At 51.1% G+C, this 25,502-nt stretch overlaps 1 protein-coding gene across 1 annotated transcript in view; it reads left to right on the top strand.

Moving 5' to 3' along the window:
• Positions 1-25,502, top strand: part of IPO9 (importin 9) — a 34,842-nt gene that overhangs the window by 5,312 nt on the left and 4,028 nt on the right. Inside the window, exons 5-17 of the mRNA XM_054395758.1 lie at positions 3,313-3,413; positions 4,935-4,993; positions 5,540-5,691; positions 9,149-9,247; positions 9,370-9,476; positions 10,518-10,657; positions 12,576-12,735; positions 15,347-15,573; positions 15,781-15,929; positions 16,820-16,948; positions 18,339-18,614; positions 20,832-20,998; positions 24,054-24,187. Of these exons, the coding sequence (XP_054251733.1) occupies positions 3,313-3,413; positions 4,935-4,993; positions 5,540-5,691; positions 9,149-9,247; positions 9,370-9,476; positions 10,518-10,657; positions 12,576-12,735; positions 15,347-15,573; positions 15,781-15,929; positions 16,820-16,948; positions 18,339-18,614; positions 20,832-20,998; positions 24,054-24,187 (1,900 nt within the window). The remainder of the gene's footprint in view (positions 1-3,312; positions 3,414-4,934; positions 4,994-5,539; positions 5,692-9,148; positions 9,248-9,369; positions 9,477-10,517; positions 10,658-12,575; positions 12,736-15,346; positions 15,574-15,780; positions 15,930-16,819; positions 16,949-18,338; positions 18,615-20,831; positions 20,999-24,053; positions 24,188-25,502) is intronic.

Below are 25,502 nucleotides of genomic sequence, written 5' to 3' on the forward strand. Positions count from 1 at the left end.
AGGCTGGGAGAGTATCTCTTGTGGCTTTCTTTCCTTTCCATGCACTGGGACTCCTGGGACAGTAAGCTTGGAACTATGACATGAAGAAGAGGGAGCTCTGGGCTGCTCTGCAGGGGGAAATCCTGGTTTGAACAGGCTGCAGCTCAAGAGTGGCTGAACCTTTGAGTCCAGATTAAACATCCAGCTCCAGCAGAAGTAGCTTCCAGCCTCCACAGAAAGCAGTTTGTAAAGGGTAGTTTCACTCTAACCATTGCAGAATCATTTCAGTTTTAAAAGACCTTTTAGACCATGGAGTCCAAGCCTTACCTCAGCACTGCCAGGTCACCACCAAACCATGGCCCTCAGCACCACATCTCCACAGCTTTGAAACTCCTCCAGGGATGGAGGCTCCACCACTGCCCTGAGCAGCCTGGGCCAAGGCTCAACAACCCTTTTGGGGTAGAAATTGTTCCTCATGTCCACCCTAAACCTCCCTTGGGGCAACTTGAGGCCATTGCCTTTTGTCCTGTCGCTTGTTGGTTGGGGGAAGAACCACAGCCAGTTCTCTTGTTACATTCCTTCACTCTGCAGCCTTTTTTGTTCCTTACCCAACAGTGCCTACAGGAACTGGAGCTGTTTGTGTCTGTGCTGGGACACAGCAGTAGTCTCTTGAGAGATGGGACAGACTGGGAAAGTGTTTGAGGAGATGTCATCATGTTCCTGCTCTGTTCCTTGCTGCTATGTTCCTTGGCCACTGCTAGGTGGGTGCAGGTCAAGAGAGGATTTGGGCCTGAATAGAGAGTTGTGTGTTGGGTGCCATTGATGGCAGGAGGCAAGCAGGATGGATTTAAGCAGTGCATGCAGGAGATGTGCTGCTGACAAGGTTTGTGGGAGGCTTCTGTGAAGAGCTGAGCATCCTGGCTGTTGACTCAGGGCAATTCAGGCTTTTGTCACTTTGGGCTTCTGAGCTGATGACCCCAATTTTCTTAAGGGAGAAGAAATTGAGGTGAAAGAGCCATGAATTACCTTCCCTTCCAGAAAAGTGGATTTTATAGCCATTGTAATGCAGAAGTAAGAGACCTTGAGGGATTAGTTAAGGCAGCTCTACAGATGAGCTCATTACAGGAACCCCCTGAAGTGCTGATGCACCAGAGAAGGGAATTCAGCCTCTTTTTATAGTACGTTTGCAACCAGCTGCAAACTCAACCCAAGCTTTTTCCCCTTAATGAAGTGCTGTGCAGCAGATGACAGGAAGATGATTTTTTTTTTCCTTCCCTGTCTCCTGAGAGTTTTGTACTGCAGGGCTGATGGAGTTCTCAGTGGAAGTTAGGGGCAGTCCTTGCTGTTCATAGCAGAGCACTGCAGGAGGGGGTTGGAAGCTCATAGGAGCAGTGCTGGAGTGCTCATAGCTGCCTGACCTGGTGGGACAGCTCTGGCTAGCAGAGGAAGCAGGTTGGATCACATCATGGCAAAGCTCTGGGTGGTAATTTGGCCCCAGTCTTGCCCAGGGCACTTAGGAGTTTGGAAGCAGTGATCAGGAGGAGTCTGTGCCTTTAACCCTGGGAGCAGATAGAAGCTTGGCCACAACAAAAGTATTTTCAATGGTGAGAACTAGAAGGCAGCAGCAGTGGTGGCATTTGCTGCTCTGGTGTTTGCTAGTGTCCTGGATTGAACTGGTGTCTGAGGGAATGAGCTGCACCTAAAGGGCTCTTGAGTCCCAGCCCCTGTGTTGCTGAATGCCCACTGGTGATTGGTGTGAGAGAAACAGCCATTAAACATGACAGGTAGGAGAGTGAAGGCAAATTTCATAGCAAGGGAATACGAATGTGATGTGTTTGTGCTGGTCAGCAGCTGGCTGAAGATGAGTCAGCAGTGTGCCCAGGTGGCCAAGAAGGGCACCAGCAGCCTGGCCTGGAGCAGCAATGGTGTAGGCAGCAGGAGCAGGGCAGGGATGGTACCCCTGGACTGGGCACTGCTGAGGCTGCACCTCAAATCCTGGGATCAGTTTTGGACCTCTCACTCCAAGAAGGACATTGAGGAGCTGGAGCAGGTCCAGAGAAGGGCAACAAAGCTGGGGAAAGGTCTGGAGAACAGAGTTGGGGAGGAGCAGCTGAGGGAGCTGGGGGTGTTGAGAAGAGGAGGCTGAGAGGAGACCTCATGGCTCTCTACAGCTCCCTGAGAGGAGGTTGGAGCCAGGTGGGGGTTGGTTTCTTTTCCCCAGTCTCAGGTGATAGAAGGAGAGGAACTGGCCTGAAATTGTGCCAGGGGAGGGTTAGGTTGGAGAGGAGTTAAAATTTGTTTGCTGGAGGAGTGTTCAGGGATTGGAAGAGGCTGCCCAGGGAGGTGGTGGAGTCCCCATGGCTGGAGGTGTCCAAGCAAGGTGTGGCCATGGCACTTGGGGCCATGGTGGTGTTGGGTTGCTGGTTGGACTGGATGATCTCAGAGGGCTTTGCCAACCAAAACAGCTCCATGGATCTGTCTGGTGTGCAGTGATTGCATCCGCAGCAGCAGTTAAGCACAGCTGCAGTATCTCACAGCCTTGCTGCCCTGCTGCCTCACTTCCACCCTGGGCTTCCAACACGTTGGGTGAGACACAGGAGCTAAGGTTCTGTTTTTCCTGCTGTTGGAATAAAAAGTTAGTTAAATAAAATAATTAACCATATCCTCCTCACTCTTGAATGGAAGACAAGGTGGCAGCCATGGCTTGGGGGCAGACCTCCCACGTTTCTGAGCTGCTCCTGCTGCACTGCTACTGAATGTTCAGCTTTAGCTGCTCCTGCAGCTGCCTAGCCTCTGTTGTAAGTTTTTATCCTCAAATTGGGGCATTCCTGCTCTGTCTAAAGACACAAGTAGGAAGTGAAGCAAGAAAAGGCTTTAATGCAGTGACCTTAAGGAGGTGCTGATCAATTAGTGGTGATATGGTCAGGTATTTGCTTGTAGAGTAGCTGGAAGGAGTTCAGGGGCTGTGGTGTTGCTCCCCAGTGGTGATCTTGGTGTCTGTACAGTGACTCAGGCTGTGGGGCTGGGGCAGTAGGTGCTGACTGCATCCATCCACTTCTGACTGCAGCCTGCACCTTCCCACCAAACCTTCACCTTGCCTTCATCCCCAGAGCTGTACATCTTCCAACCTGGTATCCTTGAATCTTGCCTTGTCCCTTGACTTCCCTGCAGAAGAGTCCCTCTGAAGAGGGCTCTGTTTGTGACAGTGCAGGGGAGGGGACTGCCTGGGCAGGAGGAGACTCTGCATTATCTCAGTTGTTAATGAAAGAGCAGCCCATGAGCTGGGTGTGGGGATGCTTTTCCCCACCTGTTTTTGGTCTCTTTCTCTTGCAGGCTGTGACAGCACTTGTGAAGAACTACCCCAAGCACATGGTTTCCTCCATGCAGCAGATCTTGCCCATCGTCTGGAACACCCTGACCGAGAGCGCTGCCTTATATCCTTTGTAACAGCTTCAGCTAGAGCAGAGCTGCCTCAGGCACAGTGAGGGCCTGCAAGGGCTGCTGACCAAGGCACATGGAGCAGTCTGCCCTGAGAAACACCTGTGCTGTAGATGGCCTGGATATCTCTGTTGCTTCAGTAGGTTCCATGAAGTTGCTTGTAGCTGCAATGTGTCCTTGGTGTGTGCTGTGAGTGCGTGTGTGGCACAGGGTATGGAACTGAGCTGATCTCTGCATTGCCTCTGATGCTTCCCAGCCAAAATTGGCTTTTTGAAGAGATGTTCAATCCCAATGCAAAACCTCCCTGTGCTGCAGCAGCACCAATGGCTGCTTACACTTGAAGTTGATTTGCCTTTTGGACTTCACAGTGGTCATTACTGCACCATCAGTTGGAGCTGTTCTGCTCTGCTGGTGGTTTTCTCAGTGCTTCCAAACTGCCAAGCCAACATTTCTGTGTTGTTCATCCAAAAGTTGTTTTTTTTTTTTTTTCAACAGCAGTTGGAGAATGTTGAGCCTCCTGTAGCTTTTTCTGCCTTTTTTTTGGGTTAAACCCCAGAACTGGGCACTGGCTGTGACAATAGCATAGGGGTTTCCTGACCTCTTCCTCTGCAGTTTCATAGGGGTGGTTCTGGAGGTCACAGATCTTGATCTCATTGCATCACAGCTGCCTGTGCATAGTCTGGTGTTTGAGAATCCTGCTGCATGTTGAGTGAAAGGATCCTGGAGAGTGAAAATGGGCAGGGAGACCATGAAAGGGGCCTTAGTGCTGCTGCAAGTAGAGGCTGGCTGCTTTCAAGGGCAGCTGTTTTCATTTGGGCTTTTTTAAACCCCTGTTAAAGTACCAGGAGCTGTTTGTTAAATTTTTGGTGGTGTTTTCCTCCCTCTCCTGACTCCCACTGCAGTCCTGCTGGCAGCTGAGCTGACAAGAATAGCTTTGTGTTTGCAGAAGGGGAGAGCCTTGTCCCTCCTTCCCCTGTGTGTGGTGTTTTTTGGACCTTCAATTTGCCATCCTCAAAGAAACCTCCTTCTTACCCACCCCCAAGTTAGTTTTCTGCCACTTTCCAGGGTTGGAGGCTCATGGAGAGGCCTGGCAGGGAGCAAAGCCACCACGAGGTGGGATCATGGGGTGGCTTCTCACCCTTCAGCAGCAGTGAAATGCTGAACCGGGTCAGTGCCCTCTGCAAAGTGTGAGTCTGAGTGGTTCTGTTCTTGCAGAGTTGGAATATAAATGGAGTTCTGGGTGGCCTTGGTGGACTTGGTTTAAGTTAATCAAATGATCTAAAGGATGTGCTGGAGGGAAGGTGTTTGTGGAAGTAGTCTTTGAAGCTGGGCAGTGCAGAAAGCCAGGAGCTCCTGGGGCTTGTCTTCTGTCAAACACAGGACTGTGCATGAAGTCAAAGGTTTGTTTTTAAGACAAAAGCTTTCCTAGCTGCAGGAATTGTAAGACAGGAACAGATCCATTCCTAACCAGCTGCAGCTCTTTAGAGAAATGCTTTTATTTTCTTAACTCCATCCACTTATGTGAGAACAGAGGTAAATTACACAGAGGAGGTGGAGGACCCTGTGGACTCTGATGGTAAGAACAACTTAAACTGCACTTCCCTCTGGGGAGGAATGGAATTACCTGAGCATTGCTGTTGTCATCACAGTGACTGAAACCCTGCAGGAGGTTAGAGCTGAGAGGTCCATTTCTGGTGTTGGAAGAGTGTCCATCACTCATTTCCAAGTTGTGGCTGTGGTCAGGGAAGCCACAAAATTTACTCCTTACAAAGACTCAGGCAGTGAGTTCTGCAACAATGCTGAGGTAAAAAGAATGGGACAAAAGAAAACCAAAGAGGTTTTGAGGTTGAGCTTAATCAGTTTCAGTGAGGGGTGTGCAGAGCGAAGAGAGATGAGGTCAGACATCTTCCTGGGGCTGCTTGCTGCTCCTGCTAGCACAGAAGTAAGAATAACCATGAGCTCATCAGCCCAGCTAACAGTTTGGAGTTATTTTGGACACCTATTTATACCTTTTCTGTCTGTCAGCATGTTCAGTCATGGGATTTGTTTTCACTTCTGCCTTTCTCTTTGTGTTGGCATAACCAGGCACCTTCCTTTTTTTTTCTTCCATTTCTTTGTTCAGGTGAAGTGTTGGGGTTTGAAAATTTGGTGTTCAGCATATTTGAGTTTGTCCATGCCTTGTTGGAAAACACCAAATTCAAGAGCACAGTGAAGAAGGCCTTGCCAGAGCTGATTTATTACATCCTTCTGTACATGCAGATCACTGAGGAGCAGGTGAGCATGGCTGGCTGGTGTGGGGAGCAAAAGGAATGATTTCAAAGAGCTAAAGCCTAGGAGGAGTCCCAGTGTGTGGACACTGCTGTAGTCTCCTGGGCTGTTCTGTCACTGCTCTGCCAGAGAGGCAATAGCATCCAGATGTTCCTGAATCACAGAGTGTTAGGGCTTGGAAGGGACCTTGAAAGATCATCCAGTCCCACCCCCCTGCCAGAGCAGGGTCACAGAATCACAGAAACATTCAGGTTGGAAAAGACCCTCAGGATCACCAAGTCCAACCCAGAACCCTACTCTACAAGGTTCACTGCCAAACCATATCCCCAAGCACCACATCCAGAGGACCTTTAAACCCCTCCAGGCTTGGTGACTCCACCACCTCCCTGGGCAGCCTGTGCCAATGTCTGACCACTTGCTGTGAACAAATACTTCCTAATGTCCAGTCTAAACCTACCCAGTGGCAGTTTGAGGCCCTTCCCTCTTGTTCTATCACTAATTACCTGTGAGTAGAGACCAGCACCAACCTTTCCACAACCTCCTTTCAGGGAGCTGTAGAGAGCAGTGAGGTCTCTCCTCAGCCTCCTCTTCCTCAAACTAACCATCCCCAGCTCCTTCAGTCATTCTTCCATCAGATTTATTCTCCAGGCCCTTCACAGCTTCCTTGCCCTCCTCTGCCCTGGCTCCAGCACCTCCACATCTCTCTTGTATGGAGGTGCCCAAAACTGAACACAGTACTCGAGGTGTGGCCTCCCCAGAGCTGGGTGCAAGAGGACAATCACTTCCCTGCTCCTGCTGGATCACCCAGGCCAGGTCACAGAGAAGCACATCCAGGCAGGTTTTGAATATCCCCAGAGAGGGAGATTCCACAACCCCCCTGGGCAGCCTGCTCCAGGGCTCTGTCACCCTCACAGTGACAAAATGTTTCCTCATGTTTCCATGGAACTTCTATGCCTCAAGTTCCACCACTGCCCCTTGTGCTGGCATTGGGCATCACCCAGCAGAGCCTGGTTCCAGCCTCTTGGCACTCACCCTGCACATATTTATAGACATTAATGAGGTGGAATGTGGGCAGCAAACCACAGAATGGTTAGAAGGGACCAACAAAGCTCAGCTAGTTCCAAACCCCTTGCAGTGAGCAGGGACATCTTCAATTAGATGAGGTTGCTGAGAGCACCAACCAACCTGAGCTTGAACTCATTCAGTGATGGACCATCCACAGCTGCTCTGGGCAGCATGGAGCAGTCTCAGCATTTCTTCTGTACTTTTAATCCAAATCTTCCCTCTTTTAGTTTCAAACCATCACTCCTGGTTTGTCATTTCTGTGATTTTCAGTGCTGTCAAGAGCTGAGTCCTGAGCTTCTCATGGATCAGTACTTAGGGGCTGCTGAAAATGTAGGCTCAGTCCAGTTTTCAGGGTTGGCAGTGGCTGGACTAGGATTCAGAACTCTAAAATTGGGCTTGGAAACTTAGGAAGGACAAGGCAGGGGTGAAGCACCTCCAACCTTCTTGCAAGACCCCTTTAAGTGTTGAAAGACTGCAAGAAGGTCTCCCCAGAGCTTTCTCCAGGCTAAGAGGCTTTCATTCTTTCTTCCTTCATCAAGTATTATGCTGTCAGAGGAGGATTATCATGCTGCCAGGGATGGGGCCAGGTTGCTGGGACAGTGAAAAGATTGTGCTGGTAGCATGAGATAATTTGTAGTGAGATGATCCCCCATGGCTCCTGACTGCCATCATCTTGTTTAGGTAGGCATGCAGAAAAACAGGCACTCTGCTCAGACTCAGAGAATCACATAATCATTTTGATTGGGAAAGACCTTTAAGATCATCAAGTCCAACCACTATCTAATCCAACCAAGCCTGGTGCTAAACCATGTTCCTTAAGCAAACAGGTCTAAGTGTTCTCCATCATTTATTTATCTGACCTCTGTTACCCACCTACCTCATTTCTGTCCATTCCAGGACACGTTTGTACCTCAGCCATCTCATAGGCCCACCCTGTTGGTATCTGCAGAGCAGATCACAGAATGCATTGGGTTAGAAGGGATACTCAAAGGTCATCTTGCCCAGCTCCCCTACAGTGAGCAGGGACACCTCCAACTAGATCAGGCTGCCAAGGGCTATATCAAGTCTGACCTTGAATGTGACTCAGCTGCTTCTCCCATTCCTCATCTACAAGTAAAACTCTGTGCCACTGGCTCCAGGTCAGTCATCAGCTCTGATCAGTCAGATTCTGATCTGAAATGAGGAGCAGAGAGCAAGATGAGCTCAGAGTCTCCTTCTCAGAGGTTTCTCCACTAGGGTGTAAGACACATCAGCTGAAGATGCCACTTCTTATGGCAGAGAAAAATTCTGAAAGGAGTTTTGCAAAACCAAGGTTACTGGGAACAGAAAAGTTCTCTTTTACCACAGAATCAGAGTGGTAGGGGCTGGGAGGGACCTCCAGAGATCATGGAGTCCAAGCCCCCTGCCAAGGCAGGGTCACCTAGTGTGCTGGTTTGAGGCCAGCCAGAACATCTCTTGCCCCGAAAGGGACAAAAAATGACACACACAAACGGATTGGAGAGTGATGGAAAGTTTAAATGGAAAAGCAATTGGTGAAGCTACAGAAAACTACAAACTACACAGCATAGTGGCAAAGAACATCCTAAAGCATACAGAGTCCCTTACATAGTACCCAGAGGCTTCCCAATCCTTCCCTCCTCCCACCTGAGGGTAAACCCAAACCCCCCAGGGCTCTTTCTTCCCCCCTCCCACTGCTAGGCAAGTCTCAGGCTGGCCAGGTCTGAGACTGCCCCCCCCCCTCCATTCTCCTCCTGGCATTAGGCCTAGTCAGGCCTAAGAGGCCTGAGATACTCCCCTGGCATTACCCAATAAGAGAGGACATCTCCCAGGGGAGCAGAGAGGGAAGAAAGAGGAAGAGGATGACTCTGCAGATGGCCTTATAGGGTGCAGGATTTATGGGTAGCAATACGCCGTTTCCTGTGTCCACCCCTGTGGGTGAGCACCCAGGACACCAGAGGTGTATCTCATGCAGCAGTGGCAGGGGGCACCCAGCCCAAACTGCCACACCTAGAGTAGGTCACACAGGAACACAGCCAGGAAGGTTTTTAATGTCACCAGAGACTGAGACTCCACTACCTCTCTGGGCAGCCTGCTCCACTGCTCTGCCACCTTTTAATTAAAGAAGTTCCTCCTCAGGTTTAGATGAAACTTCTGATGTTCCAGTTTGTGCCCATTGCCCCTTGAGCTGTCACTGAACAAAGCCTGGTCCCTTCTTCCTGACACCCTTGAAGTATTGATCAGCATTGATCAGATCCCCCCTCAGGCTGTCCTTTTTGCAGCCCCAATTCTCAGGCTTTCCTCATCAGAGAGATGTTGCAATCCCCTCAGCATCCTTGTAGCCCCTGTGTTGTGAATTCATCACCCTCCCCACCTTATCTTTGTCCCCTTTCTGTTTCAGATAAAGGTTTGGACTGCAAATCCACAACAGTTTGTGGAGGATGAAGATGATGATACTTTTTCTTACACAGTAAGGATTGCTGCCCAGGATCTGCTGCTGGTATGAAATGTGTTCCACATTTAGGTGCAACCAAAACAGGAATAGCAAATAACAAAGCTTCATGAGGGCCCTTACCCTGAGGAGCCTGCACAAACAAAATGTTCTCATTGCCTTCTGCACAGGCTGTGGCTGCTGATTTCCAGAACGAGAGTGCATCTGCCTTGGCTGCAGCAGCTACAAGACATCTCCAAGAGGCTGAGCAGGCTAAAAACAGTGGTGCTGAGCACTGGTAAGGTGATGGGACAGCAGGGAGTGACACTGTCAGGAGTTTCTGCAGCCCTGGGTGCAGCACAAGTTAATCACATTCTTGTCATGGCACTGCTGCTAATGGACAAGGGTGAAATGGGAGAACCCTGCTTAAAAGAGGAAGAAGGCAGGGCAGCAGTTCTTGAGCCAGGTGGTGACATCTCCTGTGGGATCCTTTCAGCAGTTACAGCACAAGCTGCCTGTTTCCCCTGGCTGCTTTCTTCCAGACCCTGGCAATTCCTTAAAACAGTGGAAGTGAGGATTAGTTGTGCACACTGAAGAGAAATGGCAACACTTATCCCTTGGGCTCAGCTCATGCAAACTTTTTAGGGCATCAGTGTTGAGGAAATTGGTGTTACTTGGGGATGGAGGGAGAAAGCTCAGCTGCAGGAATACCTGGTTGCTGGACCATAACTGTTCTCCTTTGGTTTTCCAGAGCATTAGCTCAGTGTTTGGAGTGTGTCAGCAGCCTCTCTCTGTGTAGTGAGCAGCAACTGAATGGCTGTGAGATCAGCCAGTGAGGCTTTGTGGGGACTTTTGCAGTAGGTTATTTGCTTCAGAGCTAAATCCAAGGAGAAGTTGTGTTTGCACATGACCCTATTTCATCATTGACAAAACACAACCCAGACCTTTTGAAACCTTTCATGTACTGGGTGGCATAGTGCTGCTGCAGGTGGAATGGTCCAGCAAGGACACAGCTGAGATGGAAGCCTTCAGAGAAGACCTGCATTGCTTGTTTGTTCTGGCAGCAAAATTGTGTAGGAGGTAACAGTTAACCCAACTGATGCTTTAGGAAGTGATTGAGGGTGCTGACTGTCCTGGGTGAGCTTCCAAGCTCCCAGCTTGCACAGTTTTGCAACTGTTCACTTCTTTCAGGGCCTTTATAAATTCTCTGCTTTGGGATGAAGAGAATAGCTATGGTAGCTTGGACCAAGTAATTGTGGTAGTTTCACTTCAGAAGTTGTGTTTATTTATGGAGATGATGGTGGTAGAAAAACCTAAAGGCATCTGAATTGCTTTGCAGGTGGAAAATCCATGAAGCTTGTATGCTAGCCCTGGGCTCTGTGAAGTCCATCATCACAGACAGTGTGAAGAATGGCAGAATACATTTTGACATGCATGGATTCCTCACCAATGTTGTTCTTGCAGACCTCAACCTCTCAGGTATGTTGGACCTTGCCATTACTCAGAGCAACTACTGAGTGCCAGACCTTACTAACAAAAGTGTCTGTGTGCTGCTGGAGCAGGTCCAGAGGAAGCCACAAAGATGGTCAGAGGGCTGGAGAGCCTCTGCTGTGGGGACAGGCTGGGAGAGTTGGGGCTGTTCAGCCTGGAGAAGGGAAGGCTCCAGGGAGACCTCACAGCAGCCTTCCAGTACCTGAAGGGGCTCCAGGAGAGCTGGGGAGGGACTTTTGACAAGGGCTGGGGGTGCCAGGACAGGGGACAATGGCTTTGAGCTGGGGGAGGGGAGATGGAGACTGGAGATGAGGAAGGAATTCTTTAAAGTGAAGGTGGGGAGACACTGGCACAGGTTGCCCAGGGAGGTTGTGGATGTCCCCTCCCTGCAGGTTTTCAAGGCCAGGTTGGATGAGGCCTTGAGCAACCTGGGCTGGTGGAACTTCATTTTGGATGAAGAAATAGTGTGCAGTGCATGGGAAAACCAACCTCAGCTGTTTCCATTCATTTCCATATGTGCTGTTGGGCTGTAAGTGAGCTGTTTGCTCTAGAGAGCTCCTGGAGTCAGGATCTGGATAGCTCTGAGGATATCCATTTAATGCTGGGCAGTGGTGATCAAAGAGATCTTGTGGTTTGTAACTTTTTCACAGATTCACAGCTTGAATTGGGTTGGAAGGGACCCTCAAAAGTCATCTTGTCCAACTTCCCTGCACTCAGCAGGGACACCTCCAACTAGATCAGGCTGCCCAGGGCCTCATCAAGTCTGACCTTGAATGTCTCCAGGGCTGGGGACTCAACCATGTCCCTGGACAGCCTGTTCCAGTATTTCCCACCCTCGTTGTGCAGAATGTCCTCCTGATATCCAACCTAAATCTCCCCTGCTCTATTTTCAAATCATTGCCTCTTGTCCTGTCACTGCAAGCCCTGTGAAACAGCTCCTGCCCAGCCTTCCTGTAGGTCCCCTTCAGGTATTGAACTGCAGCTCTAAGATCTCCCTGGAGCCTTCTCTTCTCCGGGCTGAACAGCCCCAACTCTCCTAGCCTGTCCCCATAGCAGAGTTTCTCCAGCCCTCTGATCATCTTTGTGGCCTCCTTTGGACCCCCTTCATCAGCTCCAGGTCCTCCTTGTGTTGGGAGCCCCAGAGCTGGACACAGCCCTGCTTTTTTTTTGCCTTTTTTTTTTTTTTTCCTTATTGAATGGCTTAGCAAACAAAGCTTTTGTCTTCCTGTATGCCTTCTGTTGGGTTTTTATGTCCTCATCTTAAAATGAATACTTTCAGGAGTATAAATGATGGCAGTAAAGATGCTGGGACACAGAGAGCATCATGTGTTTGAGGTGGGCTAGATAAAGCAGGATGCTTTTAGCCTGCAAAGGCAGAAGGGTTAAGTACCATTAAGCATTATCATACCTTGATAGGTGCAAACAGGTGAGAAGGTACTGAGTAGACACTGCTCCTCTGGTGCTCTTGAAGGTTCTCTTTTGTAATTGCAAGGTGATGGTTGGAAGCCAGAGTCACTTGCAGAGGATTCCTGTGCACATGCTCTGTTTCTCTCATTCCTCTCCCTGAGCACTGCTGTTGAGCAGGAGGTACTGAAAAGCCTCCCTCCTCTTCCTTCACCTTTGACCTGGTGATCAGCAGAGCATTGCTGTGATGGACAAGGTCAGGTCTAACCAGCTGAGGGGAAAGGTGGCTATTTATTTATTTATAAACAAAAGATAAATTCTTCTTTGAAATAACCAAGAAAATAAACTGGATTCTGCCTGTGAGCAAAGGTTGTCTGCCTGCACATTTGTCTTCTGTTTTCCTCCTAGGCTGACAAGGTTTGGGATGCTGCAAGGAAGCAGCTGTGGTTTCAACCTGCTAAAACCTAACACTAAAGCCCCTGGGTTGTTTGTTTTGCTTCAGTGTCTCCATTCCTCCTGGGCCGTGCTCTCTGGGCCGCCAGCCGCTTCACCGTGGCCATGTCTCCAGAGCTGATCCAGCAGTTCCTGCAAGCCACTGTCAGTGGCCTCCACGAGACCCAACCTCCCTCTGTGCGGATCTCTGCAGTCAGAGCCATCTGGGGGTAAGGAAACCCTGAGGCATTGCAAAGCCCCAGGGACAGGGGACATAAAATGACACCAAACTAGGAACATCTCTGCATAGGCTGTGGCAGTCTTTGCTTTGGGTGAAATAGATGGCAGCTTAAAAAAGTAAGTGAGCAGCTTCAGCATAGGACTGCTCTGATGAGGAGCAGGAAACTGAGAGCCAGGGTTGGTGTGCTGGTTTGAGGCCAGCCAGAACATCTCTTGCCCCGAAAGGGACAAAAGAATGACTCACGCAAACGGATTGGAGAGTGATGGAAAGTTTAAATGGAAAAGCAATTGGTGAAACTACAGAAAAATTACACAGCATAGTGGCAAAGAACATCCTAAAGCATACAGAGTCCCTTACACAATTCCCAGAGGCTTCCAATCCTTCCCTTCTCCCACCTGAGGGTCTACCCAATCCCTCAGGGCTCTTTCTTCCCCCTCCCGCTGCTAGGCAAGTCTCAGGCTGGCCAGGTCTGAGACTGCCCCCCCGCCATTCTCCTCCTGGCATTAGGCCTAGTCAGGTCTAAGAGGCCTGAGATACTCCCCCGGCATTACCTGATAAGAGAGGACATCTTCCATGGGAGCAGAGAGGGAAGAAAGAGGAAGAGGATGACTCTGCAGATGGCTTTATAGGGTGCAGGATTTATGGGTAGAAATACGCCGTTTCCTGTGTCCACCCCTGTGGGTGGGCACCCAGGACACCAGAGGTGTATCTCATGCAGCAGTGGCAGGGGGCACCCAGCCCAAACTGCCACAGTTGGCTACAGGTTGCCCAGGGAGGTGGTTGAGGCCCCTTCCAAGGAGAATACAAGGTAAGGCTCAGCGAGGCCCTGGGCAACCTGATCTAGTTGGGGATGTCCCTGCTGAATGCAGGGGATTGGACTGGATGAGTTTCAGAGGTCCCTTCTGGCCTGGACCATTCTGTGATTCTATGATCCTATGAAATCCTCCAGAGGATACAGTGAGGGTGGGGAGACACTGACACAGATTGCCCAGGGAGGTGGTGGATGTTCCCTCCCTGGAGGTGTTCAAGGCCAGGCTGGATGAGGCCTTGAGCAACCTGGATTGGTGGGAGGTGTCCCTGCCCGTGGCAGGAGGGTTGGAACTGGATGAGCTTTAAGGTCCCTTCCAACCCAAACCATTCTAAGATACAGTCTCAAAGCCAAGCAGAACTAGATAGTGATGAAAAGCATCATGATGAAGCTCAGATTGTTCTGTTCAGTTCCAGAGGTGGCAGAATAACATCAGATAGGTTTGTGGAGCAAATCACAGCAAGGAGGAATGTTTGGTTTGTTGGAGGTTTTTTTATCCTGTTTTTGTACATAGGTTGTGAGAAGGACAAAGGAAATTCTGCTGTATTGATTCTAAAGTGAAATATGAACATTAATGTCAAAAACAACCACCACACAAAAACCCCTTGCAAAACTCTGCCTTCCCCCCAAAAAACATCTTGTATGGCCAGCACTTCAAGAGAGGTGACTGTGCTCTGCTCTGATGAAACCTCACCTGCAATGAGAGTCCAGAGGAGGCCATGAGATGATCAGAGAGCTGGAGCACCTCTCCTCTGAGAGAGCTGGGGCTGTGCAGCTTGGAAAAGGCTCCAAGGAGACCTTAGAGCAGCCTTCCAGTACCTGAAGGGGACCTACAGGAAGGCTGGGCAGGGACTGTTTGCAAGGGCTTGTAGCAGTAGGATGAGGGGCAATGGTTTGAAACAGGAGCAGGGGAGATACAGATTGGACATCAGGAGGAGGCTCTGCACAATGAGTGTTGAGACAGTGGAACAGGTTGCCCAGAGGTGATGGAGTCCCCATCTCTGGAGACATTCAAGGTCAAACTTGACGTGGCCCTGAGCCTGATCTAGCTGGGGATGTCCCTGCTGACTGCAGAGAGGTTGGACAAGGTGACCTTTGAGGATCCTTTCCAACCTGATGCATTCTGTGATTCTCTGATTGTCTCCTATTTGTACTGACATGTTAAGGAGTCAATAAAGGCAGAGCCATATCTCAGTTATTCCTGAGCTGTTGTGGCTCCCTAGCTGTTGAACATGGGAGTGAAGCTCTGTAAGCAGTGAGTGCCTGGCTCAGGCTGCTTATTTCCATCCCCATTCTCCATCCATGGGCAGCTCTTGAGATAGCTGTTCCTGAGAGAGAGTAGAAGCTTTTAACATCACTTGGCTCAACTCTGCTGGGGTGGAATGAGGAGAAGAGTTAGCTGAGCTGTTGAGATCAAGGAATACTATGTTAGGAACAAGTTCTGCACCATGAGGCTGCTGGACCACTGCAGCAGGTTGCCCAGGGAGGTGGTTGAGGACCCCCCATCCCTGGAGATATTCAAGGTCAGGCTGGACAGGGTTCTGGGCAACCTGCTCTAGTGGAGGATGTCCCTGCTGACTGCAGAGGGGTTGGACTGGATGAGCTTTGGAGGTTCCTTCCCACCCAAACCATTCTGTGATTCTACTGGACTGAAGGGAAAAATCCTCTAGGAGTGAACCTGAGGAAGCAGAAGGGGAGGGGTGAAAGAGCCCCTGGTGTATCACCTCCAGAAACACAGCAATCACCTCAGTGTCTTGTGGGGGTATTTTTGTATCCCTTATTTCTTCTCTAGCTACTGTGATCAGCTGAAGATCTCAGAGAGCACCCACGTGCTGCAGCCTTTCCTGCCTAGCATCCTGGATGGCCTCATCCACTTGGCAACTCAGTTCAGCTCCGAGGTGCTCAACCTGGTGATGGAGACGCTGTGCATCGTCTGCACGGTGGACGCAGCCTTCACAGCCAGTGTGGAGAACAAAATCTGCCCCTTCACCATTGCCATATTCGTCAAGTACAGCAATGGTAAGCATTCAGCCTGCAGCCTCAGAGTGCTTCGGGGTTTGCTACTGAGCCCTGGTGCTGAAAACTTGGTAAATGATAACTGACTGACTGTGACTTGGGGTGGTGGAGCTGGAAGGGACGTTTGCTGCTTTGCCTGTTCAAGAGTGGTGGCAGTAATGGGGATGTTTGTCAGTGTGTGTCAGTAAATGGAATGCTTTCTCTCTCCAGATCCAGTTGTTGCTTCTCTTGCCCAAGATATCTTTAAGGAGCTAGCTCAGATAGAAGCCTGCCAGGGTCCAATGCAGATGAGGCTAATACCAACTCTTGTCAGCATCATGCAGGCCCCTGCTGACAAGATCCCAGCAGGGCTTTGTGCAGTAAGTGCTACAGTGGGACATGGGCTTAGCTGGAGAGGCTTCCCTCCTCTTTAACGTCTGCAGAGAGCAGGGAGGGTGCTTCTGAACTGCTTTGCAGCAGTGACTTTGGTCATTGGTGGAGGTTTCTTTGTGGAGAGATGGCAAACTGCAGGTGGGGTGAGATGCTTGTAAAAGTTAACCTTAAACTGCCCCTCTGGCCTCCTCTCAGTCTCTGCAGCTTTCCCCTGGTCATTTTTACTGTTTATTTTGCCATCCTTCTCCAGTAACAGCCTCCTCTTTCTGCTGCAATGTTCTCCAGCAGGCTGCACAGCTCTTCCTTGCACTTTTATGTAAGGCTTGTTCTGATTTCTGTCACCTGTGTATGAACTGCTGGAGATGAGTGACACAGGTTTGTCCTTTCTGTGCAAAGGCTCCTCACAAAAGACTGAGCACTGGCTGTGTAGAATGATTGTGTGGAACTAATCCCATGAACTGCTAATGCTCTGTTCTGATTGGCATGGCTAACAATTGCTTGTGGGTAATTAACATACATTGAAATCAATATCAACAAACTGGAACAAGTCAGCTGGAGCAGTTCTCTGCTGACAGCAGGCATCAGGGTGCTGTGGAGCTGCCACACCTAGGTAGTTGTCCTGCTTTGAATGTCTGCAGTGCTGTGGGCACTTTGCTGGCACTCACCACATGTTCGTGGCCAAGGCAGTGCTGCCTGGGGCTGGGATTCCCAAGGCCCTCTGATTTAAAAAGTGTTCTGGCCTGTCCAGCCAGGCTGTCTGCAGTGCTGGCTCACAGCCCTCCAGCTGATGCCTGATGCCTGTGCCAGGGGTGGGTGGTGCTGCCCTAGGGCACTGTGGCTGCTGCTGAGCAGTCTCTTGTTGGTGTTCTCCTTTCAGACCTCTATCGATATATTGACCACAGTTGTGAGGAACACAAAACCTCCTCTGTCCCAGCTGCTCATCTGCCAAGCCTTCCCTGCAGTGGCTCAGTGTAGCCTGAACACAGATGACAATGCAACCATGCAGGTAACACTGTGGGGAGTGGGAAGGGCTGCAAGGCTGTGCCAGTCCAAGAGAGGTGACAGCCTGCAAGGGAGCCAAGGCTTTGCTTGCTGGTAGCTGTATTGGCACCTTCTCAGGTGTCTGCCACCTCCACTTTGTCATGGAAGTGCTGTTCTTCAGGGGCTTGAGTGGCTTTTGCTAATATCCTGGGCTGCAGCAAGAGAGGTGTGGCCAGCAGGGCCAAGGAGGTGATTTCCCCCCTCTACTCCACTCTGGTGAGTCCCCACCTGGCTGGAGCACTGTGTCCAGTTCTGGAGCCTCTGTTACAGGAAAGATCTGGAGGTGCTGGAAGGTGTGCAGAGAAGGGCCACAAGGATGAGCAGAGGGCTGGAGCTGCTCTGCCACGGAGACAGAGAGAGTTGGGATTGTGCAGTCTGGAGAGGAGAAGGCTCTGAGGAGATCTTCTTGCGGCCTTCCAGTATCTGAAGGGGCTCCAAAAAAGCTGGGGAGGGACTTTTTAGGGTGTCAGGGGGGATGGAGCAAAACTAGAAGTGGGGAGATTCAGATTGGATGTTAGGAAGAAGTTCTTCCCCATGAGGGTGATGAGAGACTGGAACAGTTTGCCCAGGGAGGTGGTGGAAGCCTCATCCCTGGAGCTGTTTAAGGCCAGGCTGGATGGCTCTGCTCACTCTCATGGCCCTTCTCTGGACAAGTTCCAGCACCTCCAGATCCTTCTTGTAATAGAGGCTCCGGAACTGGACACAGTATTCCAGGCGGGGCCTCACCAGGGTGGAGCAGAGGGGGAGAATCCCCTCCCTCACCCTGCTGGCCACACTTATGTAAGGCCCTTGTGCCAGCTACCCTGTGCCAGTGGCTTTCCCTAAACAGCACAGCAGAAAAAAAGAGGCTGGAGACCAGCAGCTGTTTGCTCTGCTGGATCCTTGTTTTAAGGAGGGCTCAAAGATTGCAGCTCAGCTGTTGGTTGTGTTTTGTTACTTCCACACTTTGCTCTCTTTGTTCTCACTTGGTGGAATCTGTTGGAGTTTCTCTGGGTAGCAAGACTGGCACAAAACTGCAGCTCCTTCAGGTTGTCTTTGCATTTACAAATGATCTTGGGAGCTGCCTTGGCAGTGAAGAGTTCTGTGCTTGGTAATGACCTGAGGGCTGTGGAAATGCTTTTTACATTCACTCATTTTGCTGCACGTCAGAGAGCTCAAATCCTTTACAGCTGCCACCACTTTGCCCATTGTTTTCATCTTAGGGAAGGGTCTTTGTTCCTTTACAGCTGCCACCACTTTGCCCATTGTTTTCATCTTAGGGAAGGGTCTTTGTGGGGTGATGAAAGGAGGTGTTTGCCATGCCTGCCCACTCCCTTGGCCCCAGGGGAGGGTCTGACAGGTGGTTCTCTCCTCAGAACGGCGGCGAGTGCCTGCGTGCCTACGTCTCGGTGGCGCTGGAGCAGATCGCGCAGTGGCACGATGAGCAGGGCCACAACGGGCTGTGGTATGTCATGCAGGTGGTGAGCCAGCTTCTAGACCCAAGGACCTCAGAGTTCACTGCTGCCTTTGTGGGCAGGCTGGTCTCCACTTTAATTTCAAAAGCAGGAAGTGAACTGGGAGAGAATCTGGACCAGATCCTGAGAGCCATCCTGAGCAAAATGCAGCAAGCGGAGACGCTCAGCGTGATGCAGGTGAGCAGGTTGGGCACCCAGGAGAACAAGCAGGAGAGACAGGAAAAGCAATTGTCACCTTTCACAATTGTCTGCCTGTTATTTATGGCCACTGCAGCTGGAGGGTCTCTGGATCTTCTTGAAGTAGTCAGGAAAATGCTTGCTGCTTAGAGAGAGTTGCCTGGATTTCAGGGTTAGCCAGATTCTTGTGGGTAAGCTTTAAAGCACCTTAAATAGTCCCTCCTGACCTTGTGCTTGCAAGCAGAGAACCTTCAGAGGGGGCAGGGGTTGGCCCAGCAGAGATGTTGTGGCAAAAGCAGTACCTGGGTTTGTATGGAGTTGAGACAAGGTGGCTGGGAAGTGTAGCTGGCCTGCAGCAGGAGAGAGGCTCAGGAACATCCTGATCTCTTCTAGCCTTGACCTACTTCTGGTGGCACAGTTCTGTGGAATAATTTTATCCCAGTGGTCTTCATTCTCTCTCCTGCCTTGTCTGTGCCCTTCATGTAGAACACCCAGGGATGGCTGCCCCAGTGCCCCAGCGCCCCAGCAGCAGCTGGGGGAAGAGGTTTTGCTGGCACCATTGAGCAAGATCCTATCTTTGCTCTCAGTGCAGCACTAGGCTGAGGTTCCCTCTGCTCTGATTCCTTTCTGCTGTGTATTTCTCTGATCTTGGTGCATCTTTCAAGCCAGGACATGGTGAATCTAAAAGGCCATTCAGATGTCAGCACAGATTTCATCTTGAAGCCTTGACTGTCCCCTTGGATGCACTCTTGGTTCTTAGCTGTTCAGAATGGCTCTCCCTGCCTATTTTTGGGTTTAAAAGGCCCTGAAGCTTAAATCTGAAGCAGTCACATGAAGGCCCTGTAGCCAATGCTGAGTCTCTTCCCTGTGCTAGCCTGCAAGGTGATGGGCTGCTGATGGATGAGAAGCTGGCCATGGGCATGCAGTGTGAGCTTGCAGGCCAGAAGCCAAGTCACAGCCTGGGCTGCATCCAAAGCAGCGTTGCCAGCAGAGCCAGAGAGGTGATTCTGCCACTTTGCTCTGCTGAGACCTCACCTGGAGTGCTGTGTCCAGGTCTGGAGCCCTCAATATAGGAAGGACATGGACCTGATGGAGAGGAGCCAGAGGAGGCCATGAAAATGCTCAGGGAGTTGGAACAGCTCTGCTATGGGGACAGGCTGAGGGAGCTGAGGGTGTTCAGCCTGGAGAAGAGAAAGCTCCAGGGGGACCTGATAGCAACCTGTCAGTGCCTGAAGGGGGCTACAGGAAGGATGGGGAGAGGCTATGCACAAAGGCCTGCAGGGATAGGATGAGAGGCAGTGGCTTCAAACTAGAAAAGGGCAGATTCCGATTGAGATCAGGAAGAAGTTCTTCACTATGAGGGTGGTGGAACACTGAAAGAGGTTGCCCAGGGAGGTTGAGGCCCCATCCCTGGAGATATTCAAGGTAAGACTCAACAGGGCACTGGGCAGCCTGATCTAGTTGGGAACGTCCCTGCTGACTGCAGGGAGGTCAGATTGGGTGAGCTTTGGAGGTCCCTTCCAGCCTGGACCATTTTATGAGCCTCTGGTGCTGGGCAGCTTTTCCCTGAGGAAGCTCACAGAGATGCCCTCAGACTTGGAGACTAACATTCGGAAGTGCACAGTCTGTAGGAGTCAGGCTGTAACCTGCATCTTGTGTAAAAACCTTTCTGAAGCTGGGAATTCCTTCCCTGGCACTTCTGTTCAGAGTGCACTCAGAGAGGTGCTGCTGGATTCTGATGTGCTGTGGGAGGAGGGTGGTCTTGTGCTGCAGGGAAAGAGAACCTGGCTTCTGGCTCTGGACCAAGAACTTGTGTTTCTTGGTGGTGAGACACTCTCCTGCTTTATTCAGTGTGGGTTTAGAGCTCTGTGTGTAGAGCCCCATGCCCAGCTCCTGCCCAACAGAGCCTAGGGGGGCACCAGCAGTGTTTGGGTGTTGCTGTGGGAGGTTGTCGCCAGTCAAACCCCTGCAAACTGTCATTTTTTAAGCTTTGCTTTAGGAAGGTTTGTTAGTCTGGGGCATGGGTGTGAGTAAATGTATTCCTGCTGTGTTTTTGGGGTGGTTTATTGCCTGCTTTTGCAGCACACAGGATCTTGCAGATGGCTTCACTTCTCCTCCTCTTGGGGTTCTGCTCCTGCAGGGAGCTCTTGAATATTTGATGGAACGTTTGCAGCTCTTACATTATGCATAGCTAACATCTCCTCTCTCCTCCTGTAGTCCTTGATTATGGTGTTTGCTCACTTGGTTCACTCTCAACTGGAACCACTGCTGGAGTTCCTGTGCAGCCTCCCTGGTCCCACAGGCAAGCCTGCCCTGGAGTTCGTGATGGCTGAGTGGATGAGCAGGCAGCACCTCTTCTATGGGCAGTATGAGGGCAAAGTCAGGTGAGGTGCTCCAGGAGCTGGCTGGGCTCCCACTGCAAACACCTCTGCTGGCTGGGGGGCAAAGGGCAGCTGGCTCAGGCCTGCCTTGCTGTGTGCCAGCCTTGGACAGAATGACTGCACTTCCCCTGCACTGTCAGCCTGGCACAGGGGAGCTGTGGGAGCCTCAGCTTTCTGCCATGGTCCCCAGAGTGCCCCTCACTGCTGGCTGTTGCTGTGCCAGCACAGGGTGACCCAAGGGCAAGGGGTAGCTTTTGCAAGCACAGCAGTGCTTTGGACATTGAACTTCTGTGAAAGGGCTGAGAATGGCTTCCAGACAGGAAGTTACCTTTATAGAATCATAGAACTGTTGAGATGCAAAGAGAACTTTGAGATCATCCAGCCCAGCCACTCAACCAGAGCTCACAATCCACCCTGCTGCTGAGCCACTGCCACTAACCCATGGCCCTCAGCACTCCATTTATACAGGTTTAAAACACCTCCAGGGATGGGGACTTGACCACCTCCCTGGGCAGCCTGTGCCAGTGCCTGAGAACCATTTCTGGAAGAAAATTTTCCTGATGTCCAAACTGAACCTCCCCTGGTGCAAGTTGAGGCAATTTCATCTTTATTAATGATCTGGATGAGGGAATTGGGTGTCAGTGTTGATCTGCTGGAGGGCAGGAAGGCTCTGCAAAGGTTTCTGGCCAGGCTGGATCCCTGTGCTGAGGTCATTTGCATGAGGGTTAACAAAGCCAAGGGCTGGGTCCTGCATTTGGGTCACAACAACCCCAAGAAGGCTCCAGGCTTGGGGCACAGTAGCTGAAAACTGCCAAGTGGAAAAGCACCTGGGGGTGCTGTGTGACAGCAACTGAAGATGAGCCAGCAGTGCCCAGGGGGCCAAGAAGGCCACCAGGAGCCTGGCCTGGATCAGCAATGGTGTGGGCAGCAGGAGTAGGGCAGGGATTGTGCCCCTGTGCTGGGCACTGCTGAGGCTGCGCCTTGAATCCTGGGGTCAGTTCTGGACCCCTCACGCCCCTCACTGAGGCTGGAGCAGGCCCAGAGAAGGGCAACAAAGCTGGGGAAGGGTCTGAAGAGCAGGGCTGGGGAGGAGCAGCTGAGGGAGCTGGGGGTGTTTAGTGTGGAGAAGAGGAGGCTGAGGGAGACCTCATTGCTCTCTACAGCTCCTGAGAGGAGGCTGGAGCCAGGTGGGGGTTGGGCTCTTCTCCCCAGTCTCAGGTGATAGAAGGAGAGGAATTGTCCTGAAATTGTGCCAGGGGAGGATTAGGTTGGAGAGGAGTTAAAATTTGTTTGCTGGAGGAGTGTTCAGGGATTGGAAGAGGCTGCCCAGGGAGGTGGTGGAGTCTCCATGGCTGGAGGTGTGGCCATGGCACTTGGGGCCCTGGTTTGGTGGCCATGGTGGGGTTGGGTTGGTGTAGGACTGGATGATCTCAGAGGGCTTTGCCAACCCAAACAATTCTGTGATTTCCTCTTGTCCTGTTACTTGTTGCATGTGAAAAGAGACCGAGAAGGAGGGGCACAAAGATGATCCAAGGGCTGGAGCAGCTCTGCTGTGAAGCCAGGCTGAGGGAGCTGGGGGTGTGCAGCCTGGAGAAGAGAAGACTCTGGGGGGACCTTAGAGCTGCCTGTCAGGACCTGAAGGGATCCTATAGGAAGGCTGCAGAGAGACTTTTGCTGAGGGTGTCTAGAGTCAGGACAAGGGAGAATGGTTTGAAGCTGAGGGAGAGCAGGGTTAGACTGGAGCTGAGGAAGAAGTTCTTCAGTGTGAGGGGTGAGACTCTGGCACAGGCTGCCCAGGCAGGTTGTGGATATCCCCTCCTTGGGGGTGTTCAAGGCCAGCTTGGATGAGGCCTTGAGCAACCAAGTCTAGTTGAGAGGTGTCCCTGCCCATGGCAGAGAGGTTGGAGTAGATGATCCCTTCCAACCCAAGCCATTTTATGATTCTGTGCTTGGTCTGTTTCATCCCAAGAGAGTGGTACATCCCCAGTTAGACAGAGCAGGGCTGTGTCTGGGATCTCCAGAGACTGCTGACAGCCACAGGGAGAAGCCAGGGCTGGAGCTGGCAGGGAGAACAAGGTGCAGTGCTGCTGCTCATCAGTGTCTCCAGACTGTCCAAGATGAGAGCAGTTTGTGAGCAGCTGACTTGGCATGGCTCCACTCCTGGGTTGCTCACAGTGGTGCTTATGGTGCACTAGAAAATGGTAGTGTCCCCATCCCTCTGAGTGGGAACTTGTTCTTGACTTGCATGATGAAGAATGGGAAAACTTTGGGCAGCTCAGGGCTGGCAGGTAAGGTCTGGCACCAAACCAGCAGTGTCGGGGAGAAAGAAGGTGTGAGGGGGAAGCACAAAATGATCCCATTCCATGGGGCTCTGAAACTTCAGTTTGAGACTTGTGTAGCCAGAAGAGTTCAATAGTGCCCAGCCTAAATTGGTGACCTTAATCTGTAGTCAGTCATCCTCAGTATGGCTTGAAAACAGTCTGGAGCTGGAGAAGGTTTGGAAGTGTGGAGTAGAAATCTAAGGTGCAGAGGTGGAGAGAAGGTGGAGATACTGCAGGAGCAAACTAGGAAGGTCAGAGTGTAGCAGGGCTGTGCAGGACCAGAGTGGAAAAGAGCCTTGAGACTAGAGAAAAGCAGAAGAGATGTTCATGGCTGCAGATCAAGCAGGTTGCTGCTTTCTTGCCACTGTTGTCCTCTTAATTGCACCTTCATCTGCAGCTGACACTTCAGGAGTGGCTTCACCTCCTGGCCCTTCTGAGCTGGAAAAGCTTCAGTGCATGCCTGCACTGTTTGGTGGTGTTCAGTCCAAAGCTTTGTCAGTTTCCAGCTCGCTCTGCAGGCCAGGGCATGAGTCCCTTTGCAGATGAGCCCAGCTGTGGTGACTGCCAGAAGGCAGGAGGAATGGGAAGGTTCTGCAGAGCTTGGCCTTGGGGGCCGCCTGGGGGTGAGGACACTGAACGTCTGCGCTGCAGATGTGCTGCTGCTAACAGACACCTGGAAGCCAGGCAGGCACTCGAGGGCAATTCTGATCTGTCACTTTCCTGTTCCCTGCTGCCAGCTCTGTAGCGTTGTGCAAACTCCTGCAGTATGGCATCAACACAGATGACAAGAGGCTGCAGGACATCCGGGTGAAGGGAGAAGAGATCTTCAACATGGATGAGGGAATCCGGACGCGCTCCAAGTCGGCCAAGAGTGAGTAGCTGCTCTGCTGGCTCAGCAGGGCTGCGTTTTCCTCTTAGCAGATGCTAGGAGAAGCCTTAAAATAGCTCTTGCAGCTCACACAAAGCTGTGGGAGATATTTCCTGCAGGTGTGCATTGTTCTTCAGAGCTGATCCATGCATCAGGTACCTGAGAGCTGATCCATACAGGTACTTAACACATCCATTGTTTGCCTTCCTTCCACCAAGGACTGATTTGGAAGGCTCCTGATGTCTCTGATTTAATCTAAATGGATGAGGTGATGATGGGATAGGGAGTTATTTGCTGCTATTTCACGTCATCTTGTTCCGTCTGATGAGGCAGAGCTGACAATTTCATGCTCCCCAGTAGCTGCTCTGGGAGGAAGGTTTGTGTAGTGAATGCAGAGATTAAAAATCAGAAGTGGTCCTTTTTTGGCTGAGGCAGCATTGCACAAATACCAGCAATGAGTTCAAGAAATTAGAGATCACTGGGAAGGGAAGCTTGACCAGTCTCCTGCAGAAGACTTGTGTCATTAATTGCCTGAACCCAGAGTCTGTGACTCCAGGGTGCTGTGGGGAGTCACACATTCAACTGGAGTGAGCACTGGGCAGGGGTTTTGTGAGGACTGAGCCCCAGAGGAAGACCCTGGGGAGCTGCTGTCCTCAGTGGACACTCAAAACCTCATTTCTGCAACTTGTGTGGCCAGATGTGGAATGGGACATGACAGCTGAATGCATCCAGCCTGGAGGAGGCCCATTGAAGTGCTCCTCAAGCCTTCAGCTCTTGCAGGCTCAGGAGATTTGGGGTGTGGAGTAGAGGGCTAAGCTGGGAGATGAACAGGGGAGAGCACCAGGAGTGTGAGGAGTGAGCAGTGGTCACAGGACACTTGCTGCCTTATCATGACTTGCTTTAAACCCCCAGAGCAGCACAGTGGTTTGTTTCTGGTCAGACAGAGGAAGGGTAACTGCCAGCATCTGAGTTAAACCAAGGTTAATACTAAACCAGACAAGTGAAAACCTGTGCTCCCAGGTTCTGTGTTTGCTAGGATCTTCACTTCTCCAGGCAAGGACACTACACTCTGGCTCTCCCTATAGTCAGTAACATTCTCTGGCTCTCCCTATGGACACTACACTCTCTGGCTCTCCCTATGGACACTACACTCTGGCTCTCCCTATAGTCAGTAACATTCTCTGGCTCTCCCTATGGACACTACCAGTCTCTGGCTCTCCCTATGGACACTACACTCTCTGGCTCTCCCTATAGTCAATGACACTCTCTGGCTATCCCTATGGAATAACTAAGCCCCGGGGGCACACTGGGGAGGCCA

The sequence above is a fragment of the Indicator indicator genome, chromosome 35 (genome assembly GCF_027791375.1).
Source record: "Indicator indicator isolate 239-I01 chromosome 35, UM_Iind_1.1, whole genome shotgun sequence".
NCBI lineage: Eukaryota > Metazoa > Chordata > Aves > Piciformes > Indicatoridae > Indicator > Indicator indicator.